At 37.2% G+C, this 19,339-nt stretch overlaps 1 protein-coding gene across 1 annotated transcript in view; it reads right to left on the reverse strand.

Moving 5' to 3' along the window:
• Positions 1 to 19,339, reverse strand: part of DOK6 (docking protein 6) — a 392,906-nt gene that overhangs the window by 130,833 nt on the left and 242,734 nt on the right. Inside the window, exon 5 of the mRNA XM_065890010.1 lies at positions 249 to 438. Coding sequence (XP_065746082.1) covers positions 249 to 438 — 190 coding nt within the window. The remainder of the gene's footprint in view (positions 1 to 248; positions 439 to 19,339) is intronic.

The raw sequence follows: 19,339 nt of genomic DNA on the forward strand, positions 1-19,339 counted from the left end.
CACAAAGATCTTGTATGATAAAGATAATTATGAAACTGGTTTGATGCCAGAGTAAGAGACGGGAATTATTTTGAATGGGGTACTTAACCTGCCATAGAATTAACACAATTTTATTCAGATTATCAGTAAGAACGTGAAGAAATTATTGATATATATTTGGTGCTCTCTACCCTTCATGGAAATGAAACGGCCAGCCTGGGCACTGCGGGACAGAACCTTTGCCTGTGGCTTCTGTGCTCAAAGCTTACCTTCCTGACTCAAACGTGAACCATGTTGAGTCCCGCCCGTATCTCCTCAGTGAGCTGAGAGGCCACATGACCAGCTTGACTTTGGCATTGTGGATATCCCAGAGATAGATATTCTCATGAGTGATCTGCATTGTGCATTCGCCATAGATGTCCAGGTTTGGTGTAGGCATAAGATACACGTTGAATCGCTCTGCAAAGAAACAAGGAATGGAGAAAATGAAGCCGAAAGAGGTGTAACTTTTTATGGCAGCATTGTATGAGTTTGTATACCTACCTACAGCCTTCAGAAAGTGTTACTGTGTCCCTTGGTGACATCGATATATACTACGAAACACTACCTTTTTCTATTGTATGGGAAAAGGAGTTAGAGTATTCTTAATCATTAATCCATTCACTCATTCTTCAACTTTTTGTTGCATGCATTCTCTATGGTGGGGATTAAATGGTTAAATTGTAAAGTGGGATCATAAGGGCAGAAAACTAACTGGAGTCTGCCCAAATGCCGTAACTGTCCGCTTCTTCACATAATCTTAAGTGGATGTCATAGAAATAATTTCTGCGAGGAATGTCTTCTTTAACTTACACAAAAGCTTACTCAATTTTACCTCTGAGGCGTGAAGTATTTAATGCCCTCTCAGACTGACTCTCAAAGCACAGAGTATTCACGGTCAAATTCAGCTTGTGATAATTGCAGATATTCATTACTGCCTTCGGCAGAACTTCAGACGTTGTTTTGGTATGCAAAATAAAAGCACATAACTGTTTCACTCCTGGATAGTTTGAAATTGAAAATCTGATTATTAGGCAATGATTCCAAACCTCGCTTTATAACTTTTCATGTATCTCAAAGGTTACCGCAAAATCCCGCAGCCCCTGATCCCCATTAAAATGCATTAGATGCACTTTATTTTGAAAAATAAGGTTAGTTGGTAAGTTCCAGGAAGTAAAGAACTTGGTATGACCTACAAAGTGTCCTACAAAGTATCCTTAGTTCCTAGCACCATATTCTTAGTTTATAGTAAATGATCAATAAATATTAGTTAATTGTATGAATGAAATAAATATATCCCACGATGAATATGGGTTGCAAGAATTGAGGTATTACAAAAAAAATAATGAGTCGTGATAACAGAACGTTTAAGAATTACTGGCAGATACACTTTGTGAGTTGGAATCTGATTGCGAATCGTTCTCTAAAGGCAGTGCTGTTGCATGAATTATTTTGAGGAGGCATAACGGTGCAGCTGCAGTTTGTAAAGGATTGAGATGTTCAGAAATGTGCTATCATCCCTCGTGATGCGACGATCTTAAACACTGTGTGTTTGCTGGTACTGAGCTGGAATTGTCTGTATAATAGAAAGAATCTTTTCAGTGGCAGGTATTTTGTAAAGCAAGGATTTTCTGATGCCAAATCAGTTATATTTAACTTAAGCACGACAGCTTGAAACTTAGTAACCATACGGTCAATACTGATGTTCCAGTGCCTAGATATTCCGGGACCAAAAATCATCTAATGATTCAATGTTCTACTTAGGTTGTTGACCCATGAAAGTAATATGTATATAGATTTCACAATTATTCCCCAAAGAAAAGGCAAAATGAGATAAATTCTATACCTGAAAAATGAAGAACATTGTCCCATTAATTATGTGCAATAAAAGGCTGTATCTACATCTACATAGACACGTACATATTCCATAAACCTTAAAATTCTTGTGTGCAAGTATCTACGTGCAGCATTAAATACATCCCTCACTTTCCCGGCACAGTTCTCTCTCCAACGGGATTACAAGTAAATCAAAAGGGTATGATCTAATATGAGAATAGAAATGAAACTTGGACCCAACAGAGTGACTCAGGGCTATAGTTAATGCCTGAACAGCAATATTCTTTTCTTTGCTCAAGACACTTTTGATGAAGTTCAGCTTCTACATTGGAACTAACCATGTGTCAGTGGCATCTGTTGTGCATAGGGAAAATATTGTCATTATAAAAGCGGAAAGTGAAACGGTCCTCTAAATTCTTTCCTTTCCATCAATCCCGGAGTTCGAAGAGAGCATCGGAAGACTCACTGCCAAAATGCCAAGAAATAACAACACTTTTAAAAAACTTCTGAAATAAATAAACATCATTAAACAATCTTACTGTTGCTTAAGACTGTACTGACCCTTGATATTCACACCTATTGTTTGTAACTGAAAAAACGGAGCATACAAAAAAATGGTCCTGACATGGAGTGTCCTTCAAATGGATGTTCCGTGAAAGGTTGTACATAATCTACAGAGTATTTCAGAGGACCCAGAAGAACCATAACGTTTTCACAGAAATGTCTGCGTGCTCCAATGTTAGCAGATAAAACCTAACAGTAATAAACACAGAAAAAGTACAGTCATCACAATGGCCATTGGAGAAAGTTGGAAAATAATTAATACGTGAATTTATCGTGAGTCACATGACATAGGGCTCTACACACCAAAGTCTTTGAGGCGCATTTACGAACAAGTTCAAAGTGATGGGATAACTCCCCTAAGGAGTCCTTCCAGGGCCACCTCTAGACAGCACAAAGCAGGTGAACCTTACCTGCATCCCTTCCCTCTGGCCTGCCTTCTACTTTCCCACTTTTTTTTTTTTTTAACCTGGCAACTGAAGTAACCCCTTCTTGTTATGGTTTAGAATGCTCCTACCTTCTTTTTGATGCTATTTCTTCTATCTTAAGAAAGGGATTACCCTAAACAAATTTTATTTTCAATTTTTAAATATTCAAAATTTATCTCCCTCTAATGGCTAATTTCCAAGGATTTGAGATTCAATGAAAACGTAGGCTAATTAATCCAGCAGAAAACCAGGCACATAAAGATAAGGGCAGCACATCAAGTCATCTAGCAAATTATACTTCTTTGAATTCCATTTTAACGGAAGGAAGGTTTCTGCATTTGCTATGAAGAAATTATTTTATGCCCTTAGTAACATAAAACACATTGTTTTACTAAAACTTGTTATGTTTTCCATTGGACCATTTCAATATGAAATAGTTAAAACTGGTTCCATTAAAATGACTTTTAAAAATATCTACCTCTGTGAAATAATCCTATCAGGCAGGTTTTTTAAACCCATCTCTGATCATGTCACCTTTTTATTTAAGAAACTGCGTTTGGGTTTTACTGCCTGGAGTACTGGTTTTCAGGTTTCAGTGAGCATCAAAATTACCTGGAGGGCTTGCTTCATTACAGACGGCTGGCTTGCCTCCACCGTTATTGTTTCTGATACAGTAAGTCTACCCCAGGGCTGGCTAATTTACATTTCTACTTGTTCCCAGGAGATGTTAATGCTGCTGCTCTGGGGACCACACTTCGAGAAGTGTCGATTTGTGAAACTCATTTAAAAATATTGCCAAGGAAGTAGCAGCATCTGAGAAACCATGAGGAATGCTTTTGAAAAGTGATGCTATGTTCCAGTAGAGCAAATCAGCACATTTTATTCAAAATTGTTTTCTAATCTCTGCTCAAATCAATTAATCCTATCTCAACTGACTCATGACTGACTTGTCAAGAAAGAGTTCTTATGCCAATTGGAATAAAGAAGGGAGAGAGGCATAGAAAGAAAGGGGGCATATGAAAGATAGTTTACAATTCAGCAAGATATGTATATCCCAAGTATGTCCTTTTGAGATCATCAACAATAACAATAAAAACACTATAAAGAAGCACTAAACAGCAGAGTTCCAAGTAGCCAAAAGAATTACAAAAGAAACTAGCTGTCTAAATAATGATAATAATATCCTGAAACATGAATAAAATATAAAGTCCTGTGAAGACTGGTGAATGTGTGAAGAAATAAATTTTTGAAAGGTTATGTAAAAAATATTAGTTTTAAATGTGTTCACACATATAAACTATAGAATTCTAGAGTGAAAAATCCCAAACACATTGCCCATAAAACTGTATTTTGGTAAAACTTAGGTTTGTATAATGGCTGATAGATATATGAGAAAAGATAATTTTATTTTAAATGGCCAAAACAATAACAAGGTGAAATATTTATAAGATGAATTGTTCTGTCCAACAAAGATGCTTACTGTTGTTGAATCTGCAGTTGCCTTACCAGGGCAGTTTTACTCTAGGGCTGGATTAAGAGGTCCAAAGGAAGAGACCATGCTCCAAATGGCCTTGACACAGGGTTAAGGTCACAACCACAAGAACAGTCTCGAGGGGGCTACAAAACAAGGTTTGGTCAAATTGAATTGGACAAGATCTGGCGAGAAAGGGGAGCTACACTCAGGAGAAATGGTCCTGGAAAAGGGACAGTGAGACCCCAGGTGATATGTGGGAGACCCTGAGAAGGACGGAAACCTTCCCTTCTCAGCCAGTGAGGTTTTACATAGATCTTGTTTAGGGCAGGAACTAACACAATATAATATTAGCTGGAGCCTGGCAAGTGGAGGTAGGTGGAGCTTGCAGGTGCAGAAGGAAGCAGAGGATCACTGATGACGTTTCTGACATGAAGCAAAATACCCTCCAGTGACAAGAAATAAATGAACAGAAAACAAAAGGATGATGAGCTCTTCAACCAGTTTCTTGGTAATTTCCATCTTGTAACAGAAGAGATGGAATACTGGTTTTAAAGGAGAACCATGCTAGGGCTTCTCTGATGGCGCAGTGGTTGAGAGTCTGCCTGCTGATGCAGGGAACGTGGGTTCATGCCCTGGTCCGGGAAGATCCCACATGCCGCGGAACGGCTGGGCCCGTGAGCCATGGCCGCTGAGCCTGCGTGCCCGGTGCCTGTGCTCCGCAACGGGAGAGGCCACAGCAGTGAGAGGCCCGCATACCGCAAAAAAAAAAAAGGAGAACCATGCTGAAAAACAGACATATAAGCTCAGCTAAGTTTCCTTGGTAACAAATTGAAATATTAAAAAAAACAGACTTCTGGAATTTATGTATTGAATAATTTTGTGAATCTACCTCATAGTAAACACTCAGTGTCTGTGACTGCATGAATATAAAATACATCTTGTGTATATTAGCTGATTAATTAAAATAAATTTGGGAAACGTCTATTGGATGCCAGTCCATTCGTTTTTCAAAGAACGTCCTGTAAGTTTTAGCTGTTAGCTGATTGCTGAGCAGTCTATCCCCCTCTGTCGATTCCACTTCTGATACTTCAGAAGTTGTGGGTTTGAAGGTTGGGTCAAAAGAAAGGATGGAACATGGAACTAAGTATTACACCTAAATATCTGAAAAATAAGAGCTTCATAAATATTAAAACCGTCAGGTTTTCCATGGGGAGAGGTTAAACTTTATAATAACTTCAGCTAAGTGGGTGAGTGTAAAGTCATACTTTTACCTTCTCTTCCTAAAATCCAAGTATGGCTCAAAAGGAGAAGCCCCACAATAAGAAACGTGTTCTTTAGCAATTTGGCGACATCCCTAATTTTCTGAATTTCAATTCCAGGGTCTTCCATATAGTAGAGACTTAAATATTTGTTAAAGTTCATTAATTAAAATATTTAGGTATTATTAAATTAAATAACTTAAAGTTAATATTTATATGCATATATATGGTCATGTAATGATTAGTAATAGCTCTAAATGATTGGACAATGTATAATTTTGAACTTCACTTAGTTGTTTCTATCAACCAGTGTTTCCATAAAGTAAAACTCACTCTACATACAACTTACTGGTCAAAATAATTTTAAAGATTTAACAAATTATTTTATAGCAAGAGAATTCAATTTTTTTCTCAAAATTTCATGTGATCAGAATATTGATAGTTACGGAAGACATCTTTTCAGTTAAATTTATTACTGCAGCTAATTCATTAAAAGACCCAAACTTACTTGTCCCATCAAATGTGGAAATGAGCGTTGTCCAGTTGGTGACCTTTATCTCCTTATTTAGCCACCATGAACAGCTGTGGCTGCATCCTGTATCCCGCTCGCAGATTCATCATGGTGAGAAGAATAACCACTACACCTCCAAACTCAGGTTGTCCCCCATACTCTCTTGCACACTGCTCTGGTACCAGCCTGGTCAGGACTAGATGATTCTACAGCTCTGCCAGCCTGGGTGAGAGATCAACCTCCCCATCTGGCGAACAATCCAAATTCTGAGTGGTTCTCTCGCCTTTCCCCCTTCATCGTGCTTGGAGGGGGATAGACCCCCTCCTTTCTGCTCTTCTCCTATGAGAGAATTCTCCTCAATTAATCTTCCAGCCTGCTCTTTAGAATTTCATGGTGCTTTTCACCCATTATCCACCACTCTGGGGCTGCAGTACATTTCTGAGACAGCAAGAAAGTCCCACTCTAGGCTCTATATTTCACAATTGTTACATACCAATTCCAAACATGAAATTTCAATATTAATACTAAACTAATAAACAGTCTACTAAATGTTATTTAGTCAAAGGACCAGAGTTATTGGTCTAATATTAACCACTATTTAGTAAGTCCACAAGAATCTGGTGTTTGAAAAACTAATGCATGCTTGGGAGTGTTGGAATTTATTAATGAGTATTCATCTCAATTTCGAATCTAGGTTCACCCCACTGTTTGATACAATATGCTTTGTTTTTAATGGTCATATGAAGTGCCACAAAATTCAATAGAACCAGATATTACTCAGAAAATAATGAGATATTTCAAGATCATTCTGAACTTTGCATTCTTGTCTCCAAATGGCTGAAATATTGGGATACTGCAGTGGTCAGCCTTCAATTTCAGCAGCCTTAGAAATGGAGCCTCACTGGGAAAGCAGATATTTGCACATTTAGACACATCCTGAGATCTGTATAATGCAATTAAACCAGGAATGAAACAAAGCATGATTATGCTTGTCAAAATTTGTGGAACTCTTCAGAAATTGTGACTCCATTTCCACCAGAGTACTGAAATTTGTCAAAATTTATTTTATTATAATGTGGCAATAGCAATAAATGCAGTTGCCAGGTGCCATCTGCTCAATGGACACTGTAAATTGGAATCCTTGCAATTCTTGTATCAAATGGCAGCACTTAAAAAAAACAAAACCAGGGCTTCCTTGGTGGCACAGTGGTTGAGAGTCCGCCTGCCTATGCAGGGGACACGGGTTCGTGCCCCGGTCCGGGAAGATCCCACATGCCGCGGAGCGACTGGGCCCATGAACCATGGCCGCTGAGCCTGCACGTCCGGAGCCTGTGCTCCGCAACGGGAGAGGCCACAGCAGTGAGAGGCCCGCGTACCGCAAAAAAGCAAACAAACAAACAATAAAACCAGTAATATCTTTTAATCCCCCAGGAACTAATTTATTTTTTCCCTTCCTTCCTTCTTTCTTTCCTTTTCTTTTTTTTACAAAAAAAATTACTGCTGACAGCATTTTATCTGCATTTCCAAGTAAATCATGTTCATTGTAGTAAATACAGAAAATCATTAAAAATTCAACTGCTATTATACCGTATAGAGATAATCTGTTAAAGTAATGTGTATCTTTTTTAGTATATGTGCTGCCGAAGCGAGCACTGTAATGTGTATCTTAATATACAAACATATTCACATATATTGTACTTATTGTCATACAGAATATAAAGTACTGAACCCTTTATATTTCCTTTACTATAGTATAACATTTTCAGGTGCTATTAAGGATTCCTTGGGGATACAATTTTAATGATTGCATAATATTCTACTGTATAGCTTGGGGATACAATTTTAATGATTGCATAATATTCTACTGTATAGCTATGCCATATTTCATTTAATAATTATCTATTTGATGAATATTGAAGTTAAGTCAACTGTCTGATATAAATTAGGCTATAAGAAAATAACCAACTTTCAGTTTAATTTGCTAAATAATTCACTCAATAATAATATTGAGTCATAGGGTTTACTTTATTCTTATATATACATTTTGGATCATTTTAATACCCTTGATTATTAAATTACATTGGGTACTAAGATCTGAATTATTGGATTAAATGCCATAAACTCTTTTAAGAACCACACATTGCCAAATTGCTTTCCAGAAATTCCTTACCAATCCATATTCCAATTAAAAAACATATTTTATATATTCATTTTACATAAATGTCCCCTGCCAGATTTTTAAACTAGGTTTACTATTTCTCTGTTGATTTTAAGAATTCTATATACGACAAATTTTTCCTACCATGTTTATGACAAAGACTTCATCTCAGGTTCCCTTAATTTTGTTTATGGTATTTATGGCCAGAAAACGGAAAATAGTTTTAATTTTTCTAATAAGTCCTTTGTTACTGAAAGGTTAACTATTATATCACCCGTTCATAGCAGTTTTCGCATTTTAGTTTTTACAGTAACTGGTATATTGAAGCACAATGAAATGCTCATATCTTATTTATAACGTTTATTCAGTTTTGACAAATGCACAAGACACAACTTTTCTGTCACCTCAGAAAGTTTAATGATTTAACAATTTTAATGATTGCATAATATTCTACTGTATAGCTATGCCATATTTCATTTAATAAATATGAAATATGAAATAAATATGCTTCTGGGGGCCAGCTGCCCGCGGCCCCCAGAAGCAACCACTGATCTCATTTCTAACACTGTAGGTTATCTTTGCCTATTTTAGTAGCCTCCTGTGAGCCAGAAGCTCAGCACGTCACTAATTTAGTTCCAGTTTGTGGCATTCCATTTTTATTTTTTATTTCCTTTTAACTGTTTTTGATGGTGTTTTTTGAGGAGCATAGGTTTGAATTTTGAGGAAGCCCAAATTATTTATTCTTACAGTTTTTTTTTCAGTGTTTTATATAAGAAATCTTAGCCTATCCTAAATTTGCATCCACCTTAAATTGATGTTTGAGTATGGTGTGAGGTAGGGGTTAAGGTTCATAGTTTCCTATATAGATATCCAGTCAGTCTAAAACTATTTATTAAAGAAATATTCCTTTTCTCATCAAAATGACCAATAAGCTTATGAAAAAGGGCTTTGGTGCCCTTGTCAAAAATTACTGATCCATATATGTGGATCATTTTCTTTCTGTTCTGTTCCACTGACCTATTTGTCTATCCTGTCCTGATTACTGTCACTTATAATAAGTCCAGAAATTAGAAAGGGTACACATTCCAGCTTGGTTCTTCCTTTCTGAGACAATTTGGCTAGTGTTGGTCCTTTGCCTTCCAAATACACTTTAAAATTAACTTGTCAAGTTCTAGAAAATAATGCCTGGCTTTCAGGATTTTTATTGGAATTGTGTTGAATCAATAGGTTACTGTAAGGAGAACTGACATCTTAACAATATTGACTATTCCAATCATGAGTGGCTTATCACTACATTTATTTAGATGTCTTTTCATTTCTCTCAGCAGTATTTAGTTTTTACGGTAGAGGTCTTTGCTGATTTTATCTCTGAGTATGTGATTTTTTTTTTAGATGGTATTATAAATGATACTATCATATTTGTAATTGTTCACTGATAATATATATGTGTGTAAATGTTATATATATATTTATATAGATAAGTTATATCTATATAATATTTACACACATATATATACACATAAATACATATTAACTTTTTATCCTGCAACATCACTGAATTCAGGTAGTTGTAGTTGCTTTCTCATAGACTCCTTAGCGTTTTCAAGGTACACTATCTTAACCTCTTATTTTCTTACTAATTTTTATAATTTTAGTTTCTTTTCTTGTCATATCACACAAATTAGGACCTTAAGTAGAGTAAGTAGAATACTGAATAGAAGTGGTGAGAGAGGATATCTTTCCCTTATTCCCAATCTCATGAGGAAAGCATTCAATATTTTACCTTCAAGAATTCTATTTTCTGAAGGTTTTACATTGATGTCCTTCATCAGTTTGAGAAAGTCCCTTCTATTCCTAGGTTTTTGAGAGTTGTTTTCATAAATGCATATTGTATTTTACCAAATGCTTTTTATGGATCAATTGTAATGATCATATGATCTTCTCCCTCGACCTATTAATGTAGTGACACATAATGGTTGATTTCTGGGATTTTTTTTGCATTTCTGGCATACATACCAATATTGATCAGAGTGTATTATCTTGTTAATACTTTAATATTCCATTTTCTAATTTTTAAGAGGATTTTGTACTTATATGCATAAAAGATATCTGTCTGGAATTTTATTTTCTTGCATTGACTTTCTCTGGTTTCAGTATCGGGCTTATAGTGGCTTCATAAAATGAATTGTGAAATCATCCCTCCTCTTCTGTTTTCCAAAAAACTTTGCATAGGATTGATATTATTTCTTCTTTAAATAGAATTCAAGAGCGCAACTGTATGGGACTGGAGTTCGTGTATGGGAAGTTGTATAATTTTAATTTAAATTTCTTGAATGGACATAGGGCTCTTTAGGTTTTCTATTTTTTTTAAGTTACTTTGGGTAATTTGGATCTCTGTTAAGTAACATAAAATTTTATTTTATTTACAAAGCCTATAATCAGAGATAATATTTTGACTTTTTCTTTTATGGCAGATGGAAATTAAAAAACATTTCCCCCGACACTTTTCCTTCCAATTTTAACACTTATTATATCATAATCTGAGTTCTGGGACTGTTATTACTACAGTTAGGATTTTAAACTATGCTCAAAGAAAAATGTAGAGCTTTGCAAAATATATTTTTAAAGTGAAAGGCTAAAATTTGATGCTCTAAACATCCACCTCAAAAGATTTGAAAAAGAACCTGCAATTAAATCCAAAACTGTGGAGCAACTGAGTGATTAGTCACAGTGAATGAGAGCAGAAATTAATACATTTTAAAACATACTGAAAAAAAGGTTTAATAAATAGGTAAATCTCTGATGATGCTGACTACGGGGAAAAAAAGCCAAAAATAACCTATATGAAGTAAAAAAGGAGCTATCACTACAGTGTAGACAGGTGTTAAGAAGATACTACAAGGATGTTGTGATTAAATTTATGTCAGTAATTTTGAAACTTTGTAAGAAATGCAAGAAACGTTGCAAGGAAACTTTGCAAGAGATTCCTAAAATCACTGGTAGCTATTTTGAAGCTGATTATAATCAACAGTTTATTACCCTGAGTTTTCAAACTTTACTGCATGTTAGGTTCCTGGGGTTATTAAAATACAGACATCTGGTCCCACATCCCAGAGATGTTTGTTTTAGAGTGTGGCTGGGGGGCCCAGAATCTTCTTGTCTAACACACACTTGATGTGAATGTGGCAGAGACATGCACAGTATTCCAGAGAAAGATGGACTTTCCTGTTAGGCACTGTGCTACTTGCTTTGCATGCTATAGTTTATTTAATCCTTACAACAATCCTATGAGACGTGTACTATCAGTATCATCCCAAAGAGCAGGAATCTGAGATTTAGAGCATTTCAGCCTCTTGACCATGGCCCCAGAGCTTATGAGACGTGGAACAGAACTTGATGACGTACTAAGTTTGTCTGGCAACATATGTTCGTCAGGCTACAAGTTTGACTTCCAAGGTTGACACCATAGTTTTACTGTAGCAGGAACAAAACGGATCAACAAAAGTTGGGTATATCAAAAATGAAATCTCGGCCCCTGAATGCTTATACTGGTGGGAGGGAGAGGAAATGGAGTTCCCCGGACTGAGCCAGAAAGTTGCAAAACTCATTCAAGAAATCAGAGTTTGGGGTCCGAAAAACTCAGTACTCACTGAAATATCCAGGGGGAGAAATATAAGGTTTTATTCTGCCGGTGAAAAGGATGGAGAGTCTAATACAGTAGAAACACAGGATTAGACAATTGGAGTGAAAGAAGTAATGCAGAAGCCAAGTACAAGAATGGTAGGAAACATTCCTACCTACTCAAAGGGAACTCACAATATCCAGGAGGCCCATGAAGAGAAGCCCTAGAGAAGCTAATTTGTACTACCCGAATCTAAACAAGCTTTGGTACGAAAGTATAATGGACCACATTAATGCTCTGAATTAACAGAGCACAGAAGAGTGAGACAAATTTGAGGTCAGCGTTCTTAACTGTTTTTGAGCCACAAACCACATTAGCAGTCTGGTGACGCCATGGACTCTTCTCAGAAGTATGCTTTTAAATGTATCAAATAAAATTCATAGCATTACAAAAGAAAAAAAAAGAAATCTCATTAGTGTATACTGAGGTTTTCTTTTCTTTCCTCTTTGTGTGTGTGTATATTTGTGTTTGTTTTCTGTCAAATGAGGACTCATTTAACCCAGTTTCTGATCAAAGTTCAATCTTTGAGCTTCCTCCTCGTTTCATCCAGGCTGATTTGAAAACCCCTGGAACTGATATAGTCCCAGGAGTCAGCAGAGGAAACACGGTCCTCTTATCTGGTTCGTATGTACCCATCTCCCTGTGGAGTTACTTCACTTGCTTTCCTGTGACACAGCAAGTCCTGCTTTCAGAGAGTATCTGGGGTCCAGTGGGGGCCAACAGGAAGCCTGGGCACCCCATCCATGCCATATCAGTTTTGAGACAGTTGAGGTGTAGCTTTATCTTGTTACACCTTGCTAGGCTCTGCTGACATCTCTCCACCACATCTCTCCATCTCTTCCTATGCTTGTCATCAAACTCCATGCAGAGAATCAAATTCTAGTCTTTGTTCTTGTAGTAGCCTCCAATTTACATGAGAGGATAGAAGCATGTGTCTGTGTCCACTCAAACTCCCAGGGAAAGGGTAAGGGCAAGGCATTACCTTATCTTCAAAGTCCCTCTTTTTGCCTGTAGTTGGGAGATACCAGTAATTCCGGACTCAGCATTCTCCCCAGAAGCTTCTCCTTTCACATAATTACAAATGTTTCTGAAATTTGCGTCTTTGTTATCATTGTGTTTGTATAGGGCACGTTTCCAGGGCAAAGCAAACAGGACAGGTCCTTTGGTGTTTCAAGATATTTCTCCCAGTATGCATCTCACTTTGTAACGATATGGCCAGAGTTAGACAATGGATCGCTTAGATTTGGCGGTGTAGGGAGGGAAGCACTACAAAACACCCTTGCTTTCCTTGAATCATCTATTTCAAAGAGAGGTAGAAATATATATGGCATTGGCCTTGATTCCATTGTAGTGCATACTGAGGACCAAACGGGAGAAGTGGTGTTTTGACCTAGTTTACTGATGATATGCAATGTCGACAGCAATCAAAGAATGGAATTAGCAACACAAGATAAGGTGAGGAGGCACATATTTAGGGCCCATTCAGGATTTTGTGTTATATCCATGAGTATCATCTTATTCTTGCCAGGACGGCTGCTCCCATCACCATCATCTTTCAGCTTTCCCTGTAGATAAGCACCTCCACTGGTTATACTGGCGTTTTCCAACCTGTTTCATGGAACAGATATGAATATCCACAAGCTATGGACAGGGGTTATGCGTAGAAAAAGACAGATAGGTAAAATGAGTATGGGAAATGTTGCATTACACAAAGTTAACAAAGATCTTTATTCTAGTACAGCTTTAATCAGCTCATGCATATGGTGACCATCATATAGGGTTGGTATTAATTTCCTAGGGCTGCTGTTACAAAGTACCAAAAAACTGGGTGGCTCAAAGCAACAGAAATTTATTATCTCGTAGTTCTGGAGGCTAGAAGTCTGAAATCAAGGCGTTGGCCGGGCTAGGTTCTCTCTGAAAGCTTTAGAGGGAGAATCCTCCCTCATCTCTTCTGACTTCTGGAGTTTGCTGGCAATCCTTGGCCTTCCTTGGCTGGTAGATACATCACGCAAGTTACATGGCCGTCTCCTCTCCATGCATCTTCACATCATCCATCTCTGTGTCCAAATTTCCCCTCTTTATAAGGACATATTGCATGTCATATCGGATTAGGGCTCTTTCTAATGAGTTTGTTTAAACTTGGTTCTCTGTAAAGATCCTATTCCCAGTAAGGTCCCATTCTGAGGGTTAGGACTTTGACATCTCTTATTTTGGAGGGGAACACAATCTAACCCACAATGGTGTTACGTAATATTACACTCACTCTGCTGATTCTCTCACTGCAGAAGGCATATAGTAGTAGTAGTAGCATCCTGGAACTCACTTTGGGAAATACAGGAGTGTGTGGATGGCATTTGGAAGCTCAAACATAGGTATGCGAAATTTCTTCTCCCCATGCAAAAGTGGGTTTTGCTGAGTGTTATCCCAGGGACAAAAAAAATTAACCTGGAACACTCTTTCATGACTAGTCATAAAGTATGTGTATAAGTGTGAATATGGCTTACCCCAAATCATTTTTGAAAAACTGGGGAAAAGATCCTTAAAATAGAGAAAGTTTTACTGTTACGGGTGTTATTGTTTTGTCATTAACTGGCCATTTTCCAAACGAATAAAGGCCTGCTAATACTGGCTTTAATTACTGATGGACATTAAGAATTTCAGACTTCCTGCCTGATTGAGAGGGTTATTTAGAGGAATAAGAAATAAGTTTTTTTTTTTATAGAAAGGTAGGCTGTTCTGATTAGAACTGATCATACCTATACCACAGCACTTCTATTTTTATTTTAGCATGTAGATTGTATCATTTATCTCAATTCTTCACTTCCTCTCCACGCTAGGTCAGACTTTCTAACTCATGTCGTGGCCCCACAGGTGGGGTGTACTTTTGTACCCCTTGACTTTGGGCTTGGCCATAGGATTTGCTTTGGTCAATGAATGTCAGTGGACATGACAAATGCAGAGACTTAAATTATGTTGCAAGTTTGGGCTTGATCTCTTGCCCTAATGTTTTTGTTTTGGGAACATGCCTTAGGTAGCCGTTGGTGTCAGGAGGATGAGCTATACACGGAAGAGATGCAGACGTCATGTGCAGCTTGGGGCCAATCTCAGCATTACCCAGCCTAAATCCAATGAACCCTAGCCAACCCACCTATGCATGAAGGATAACGACACACTTCCAGGTCTGTGCTATTGAGATTTTGTGTGACCAAGAACACAGCATTATTTTACAAAGCATTGATCAATACACCTTGTTCGTAGGTTGGTCTCCCTCACTATTGTGTGAGCTTTTTAAAAGTAATGGTCCTATTTTATATAATTCTACATTTCCTCGGCTTAGTGCTTGCATAGCATAGCCTCGAAAATGTTTGATGGGTGAAGAATGAATGAGTGAGTGACATACAAGGGACTCTGAGTGGAATGTAGGGAGCATGGTTACTACGGCAACCCAAGTAAATAATTTAGAAACAACACTGGAATACCGCTTTGCTTCTGCAGAAAGGTTATACACACATTCTTAGGCTAAAAGTAGGAATTCATGCCAATTCTAGACCATTCATAAGCAGGGACTCTTGGTCCTGGAAAAAACCAAACCCTCAAATCTGACTCTGCATTAACCAGATGGCAAAGTCTGAGGTTATTTTTCCATTTTGTTTTGGATAATGATCTCTTGTATCAACAGCAAAATGGACATATCCTTGAGTCTACTTCCAACTGCAGCAGCAGGAACTTCACACAAGTGACTCGCTTCTTGGTTGTGATGCTTACTTCTGCTATTAACGATTAGCACGTAACATTTGTTTTCCAGAATTGCTATTACGTATTGTGACTCCTTTCTAAATAACTATGATTATAACACCTTACATTAATATTTTCTAAGGTCAGCATAGGCTATCTTAAATACAACTGAAAGATGTGAAGATTCTGCAAGTTGTAAGAATTTAAAATTCAAAATGTCTACTTAGTATGCACTCTTTTGTGGCAGTGTTATCTGAAGTCCAAGAATAAGTTTGTGTGTGTGTGTGTACTTGTGTTCCCTGATTTTCACCTGTACTATGTGGGATTCTGAACCAACAGGAAAACAGCTGACAGCACTAGATGAAAAATGATTATAGCAAAGAATTTAATCAATAACCACTTTTATCTTAGCGACATACATTACACATGTAAACATTAACTGCACGAATGTTTACTCTTTGCTAGCCTCAGAGTAAATAAGACCAAGCTGTTTGAAGAGTCAGAAAACACTAGAGGAGTAGTAGCAATTTTGAATGTCAGAAAAAAAATGCTGTGGTTAGGACTGAGCAATGAGCCTTCCCTTGATGACGGGATACCACAAGATCACCACAAGCCACCACAATGTAATTTATTACATCAATTCTGCACACATGCATGTGTATCTCATCTCTTAGGAGAAATTTCAAACTAAATCCCAGCATATCACTGATAAAACATTAAAATAATGTTTCTGATGAATAAGAAATTATAGAATTTAGGGCTTCCCTGGTGGCACAGTGGTTGAGAGTGTGCCTGCCGATGCAGGGGACACGGGTTCGTGCCCCGGTCCGGGAAGATCCCACATGCCGCGGAGCGGCTGGGCCCGTGAGCCATGGCCACTGAGCCTGCGCGTCCAGAGCCTGTGCTCCGCAACGGGAGAGGCCACAGCAGTGAGAGGCCCGCATACCGCAAAAAAAAAAAAAAAAAAAAAGAAATGATAGAATTTAACACTAAAATGCCTTAAGGAAAAAACCTAAATCTGTGATTACAAATCTTTCATAAAGGATTGATTCCAATCTGAACATATTAACGACTTAAAACATGTATTAGGAAGTTAAAGAATTTGTTTATATTAAGAGGTGTTATGATTGAAAACTATGGAAGGACAGCTTTAAAAGATAGTATTATTTTTTAAAATACTTCAGTTAGCTAAAACAACAAATATTTTCCCTACATGTAGTAAAATGAACAGGTGTGTCCCTAAAGCGATCCTGGGGCTCAAGGGAGAGGGCTCAAGTTAGCTAAAGAGCATTCTTAGTCTTTAGCATAGGATTTTATAGACTACTGGTAGTTATTTCAGGGCAGACTTAAAATGGAATTATCGTGTTTACGGGAGAGGTCTACTGATTAGGAAGTGACAAAATCGGGGAATGCAAGTAACAAATTGTGCCAATTTGTGTGTGTGTGCTTCTCTTCCAGGCCGCATGTAAACACATATTCACTGGGATTTTTGAGCTGGCAATAGTAGAGTCTGTAATTTAGACGTTCTGTCAAGATTTATGCCTTTCATGCTGTCCTTTGGTATAAATTATTCTTTTAAAAAGTTTTACCTAGTTCTCAATGGTCAGAAGAAACAAAGGAAAGATGTTATTATTTGGACTTGAGGAAGCATTTTAAAGAAAGTGTATGTAACTCGAAGAGCTTGGAGCAATGGCTATGTCCATGGCCTTGGACTCAAAGAGAGAAATTCACCCATGTGGAAGGTACTTCCTGGGGAAAAGAAATCCTTCCAGCTAAGTTTTTCCTTTTAACGCTAAACACTGAAGGGTCTCAATGATCATGATTGTGTGTGTGTGTGTGTGTGTGTGTGTGTGTGTGTGTGTGTGTGTGTGTAAGACTGCCAATTTCCTTTATGGTACCATGTACTTTTAGGGGGTCATTTAAATGGATCAAATACTACCTTCTTTAACTAAATAATTACTATATATTAAAAGCACATATAACGCTTTTTATCAATTTAGGATTATTAAACAAAATAAACCTAAAAAAGCATTGGATGTTATTATAATTTCAGGTCTTCTCTAAAGTATATGTGGGAATTAGTTTTTGATTTCTTTATTTTTACTTGTGCTTTAAACAAACAAACTTGTGCTTTTTTAAAAAACTGAGCTAGGCAGGAGAGTTAGTCTTTATTTTATATTATCTCATGTAACCATCATGACAACACCATAAATTGGTATTAGTTCATTTTCACACATTAGCAAACTGAAATTAGAAGAGCCTTAGGAACTTGTCCTAATTAAGGGGTGTAGCCTACATTCAGGTTGCATCCTAAAAAGTTTGCTTGTTAGGCTATATCTGCTTGCGCTTCTTATATAGCTCTGGCATTTAACTCCATGTTTGTCCTATCCTAAAAAGTTTATGTTAAAGTCTTCCCTTTATATTGTAGGTAAGTTACTTTGACATTATTATCAAATTAGAAATAAAAATTATAATAAACCAAAGGAGTACATTATCCATTTGGATGGAAACCATATACAACCCCAGATCTTTAAAGTAAAAGCATACAATTCACACCAAGTAAGCAGCACACAGTAATGCTTCCACCCACAGGCCTAATTTATTCGCTTTCTTCATATTTTCTTTATGTAGTACTTGACGAATGTTTATCGGTAAAGAGTTTTTTTTTTTTTTCTTCTTCTCTTAATCTGAGAATGAACAGCATATTTTAAGCAGCACAATTATGGGCGTTCTGTACTTAGCACAGTTCTCAGAAACTAAATTGGAGAGATGAAATCCAAGGAAGTGTGGGAGAGAAACTGGAATATCAAAAGGAAGCTAGAAAAAGAGCCACAGAAAGGCCTTCCTGACTTTCTGAAACTACCAACATGGGCAAAGTTGGTGCCCACGTATGTTTATAATCAGGTAGTGGGGAAAACATTTTTTCAGTGTAGCAAAACCCAAAAAATAATGTCAGTGATGGTTGTTAGAATATTATTACTTATAACAAAATCATTATTGCTAAGTATTATCCTGATGCATTTTACTGGTGCTGTCTACAGTATAAACCACAGATAATTCCAGAATTTCTTTTTAATAAGTAGTATCAACCTTCACCAACATCCCTCAACCTTTTCAAAAACACTAGCCATAGAAATTAAGAACATTGGAAAGTTTCTATTTTCATACTACTAGATCTTCTGGTGATAATGATAATTATTTTTTTAAATGGAGGGAAAAAAAGCTCATGACATTACCCTGATTTCATTATTTACAGGTGTTAGTCAAGAGGCAGCATAACTTCTTAAGAGACATCAGAAATGTTTAATTAGAGAGCAGTGCAGTAAGTAAATAACATGTCACATAAACCTCAATTTTGTTAAACCCTGAGATTTCACACATTGTACTTCCTTACATGTAGTATGCTATGGACTGAATTGTGTCCCCCTAAAATTCATAGGTTTAAGCCCTAACGCCCAAGGTGACAGGATTTAGAGATGGAGTCTTTGGGAGTAATGAAGCTTAGAGGAGGTCATGAGGGTGGGGCCCTCATAACGAATTAGTGCCCTTACAGGAAAAGACAGGAGAGAGCTTATTCTCTCTCCCCCTCTGCCACATGGGGCCACAGCAAGAACTTGGCCTCCAGAACTGTGAGAAATTAATTCCTGTTGTTCAAGCCACCAAGTCTATGGTATTTT

The sequence above is a fragment of the Phocoena phocoena genome, chromosome 13, assembly GCF_963924675.1.
Source record: "Phocoena phocoena chromosome 13, mPhoPho1.1, whole genome shotgun sequence".
NCBI classification, from domain to species: Eukaryota; Metazoa; Chordata; class Mammalia; order Artiodactyla; family Phocoenidae; genus Phocoena; species Phocoena phocoena.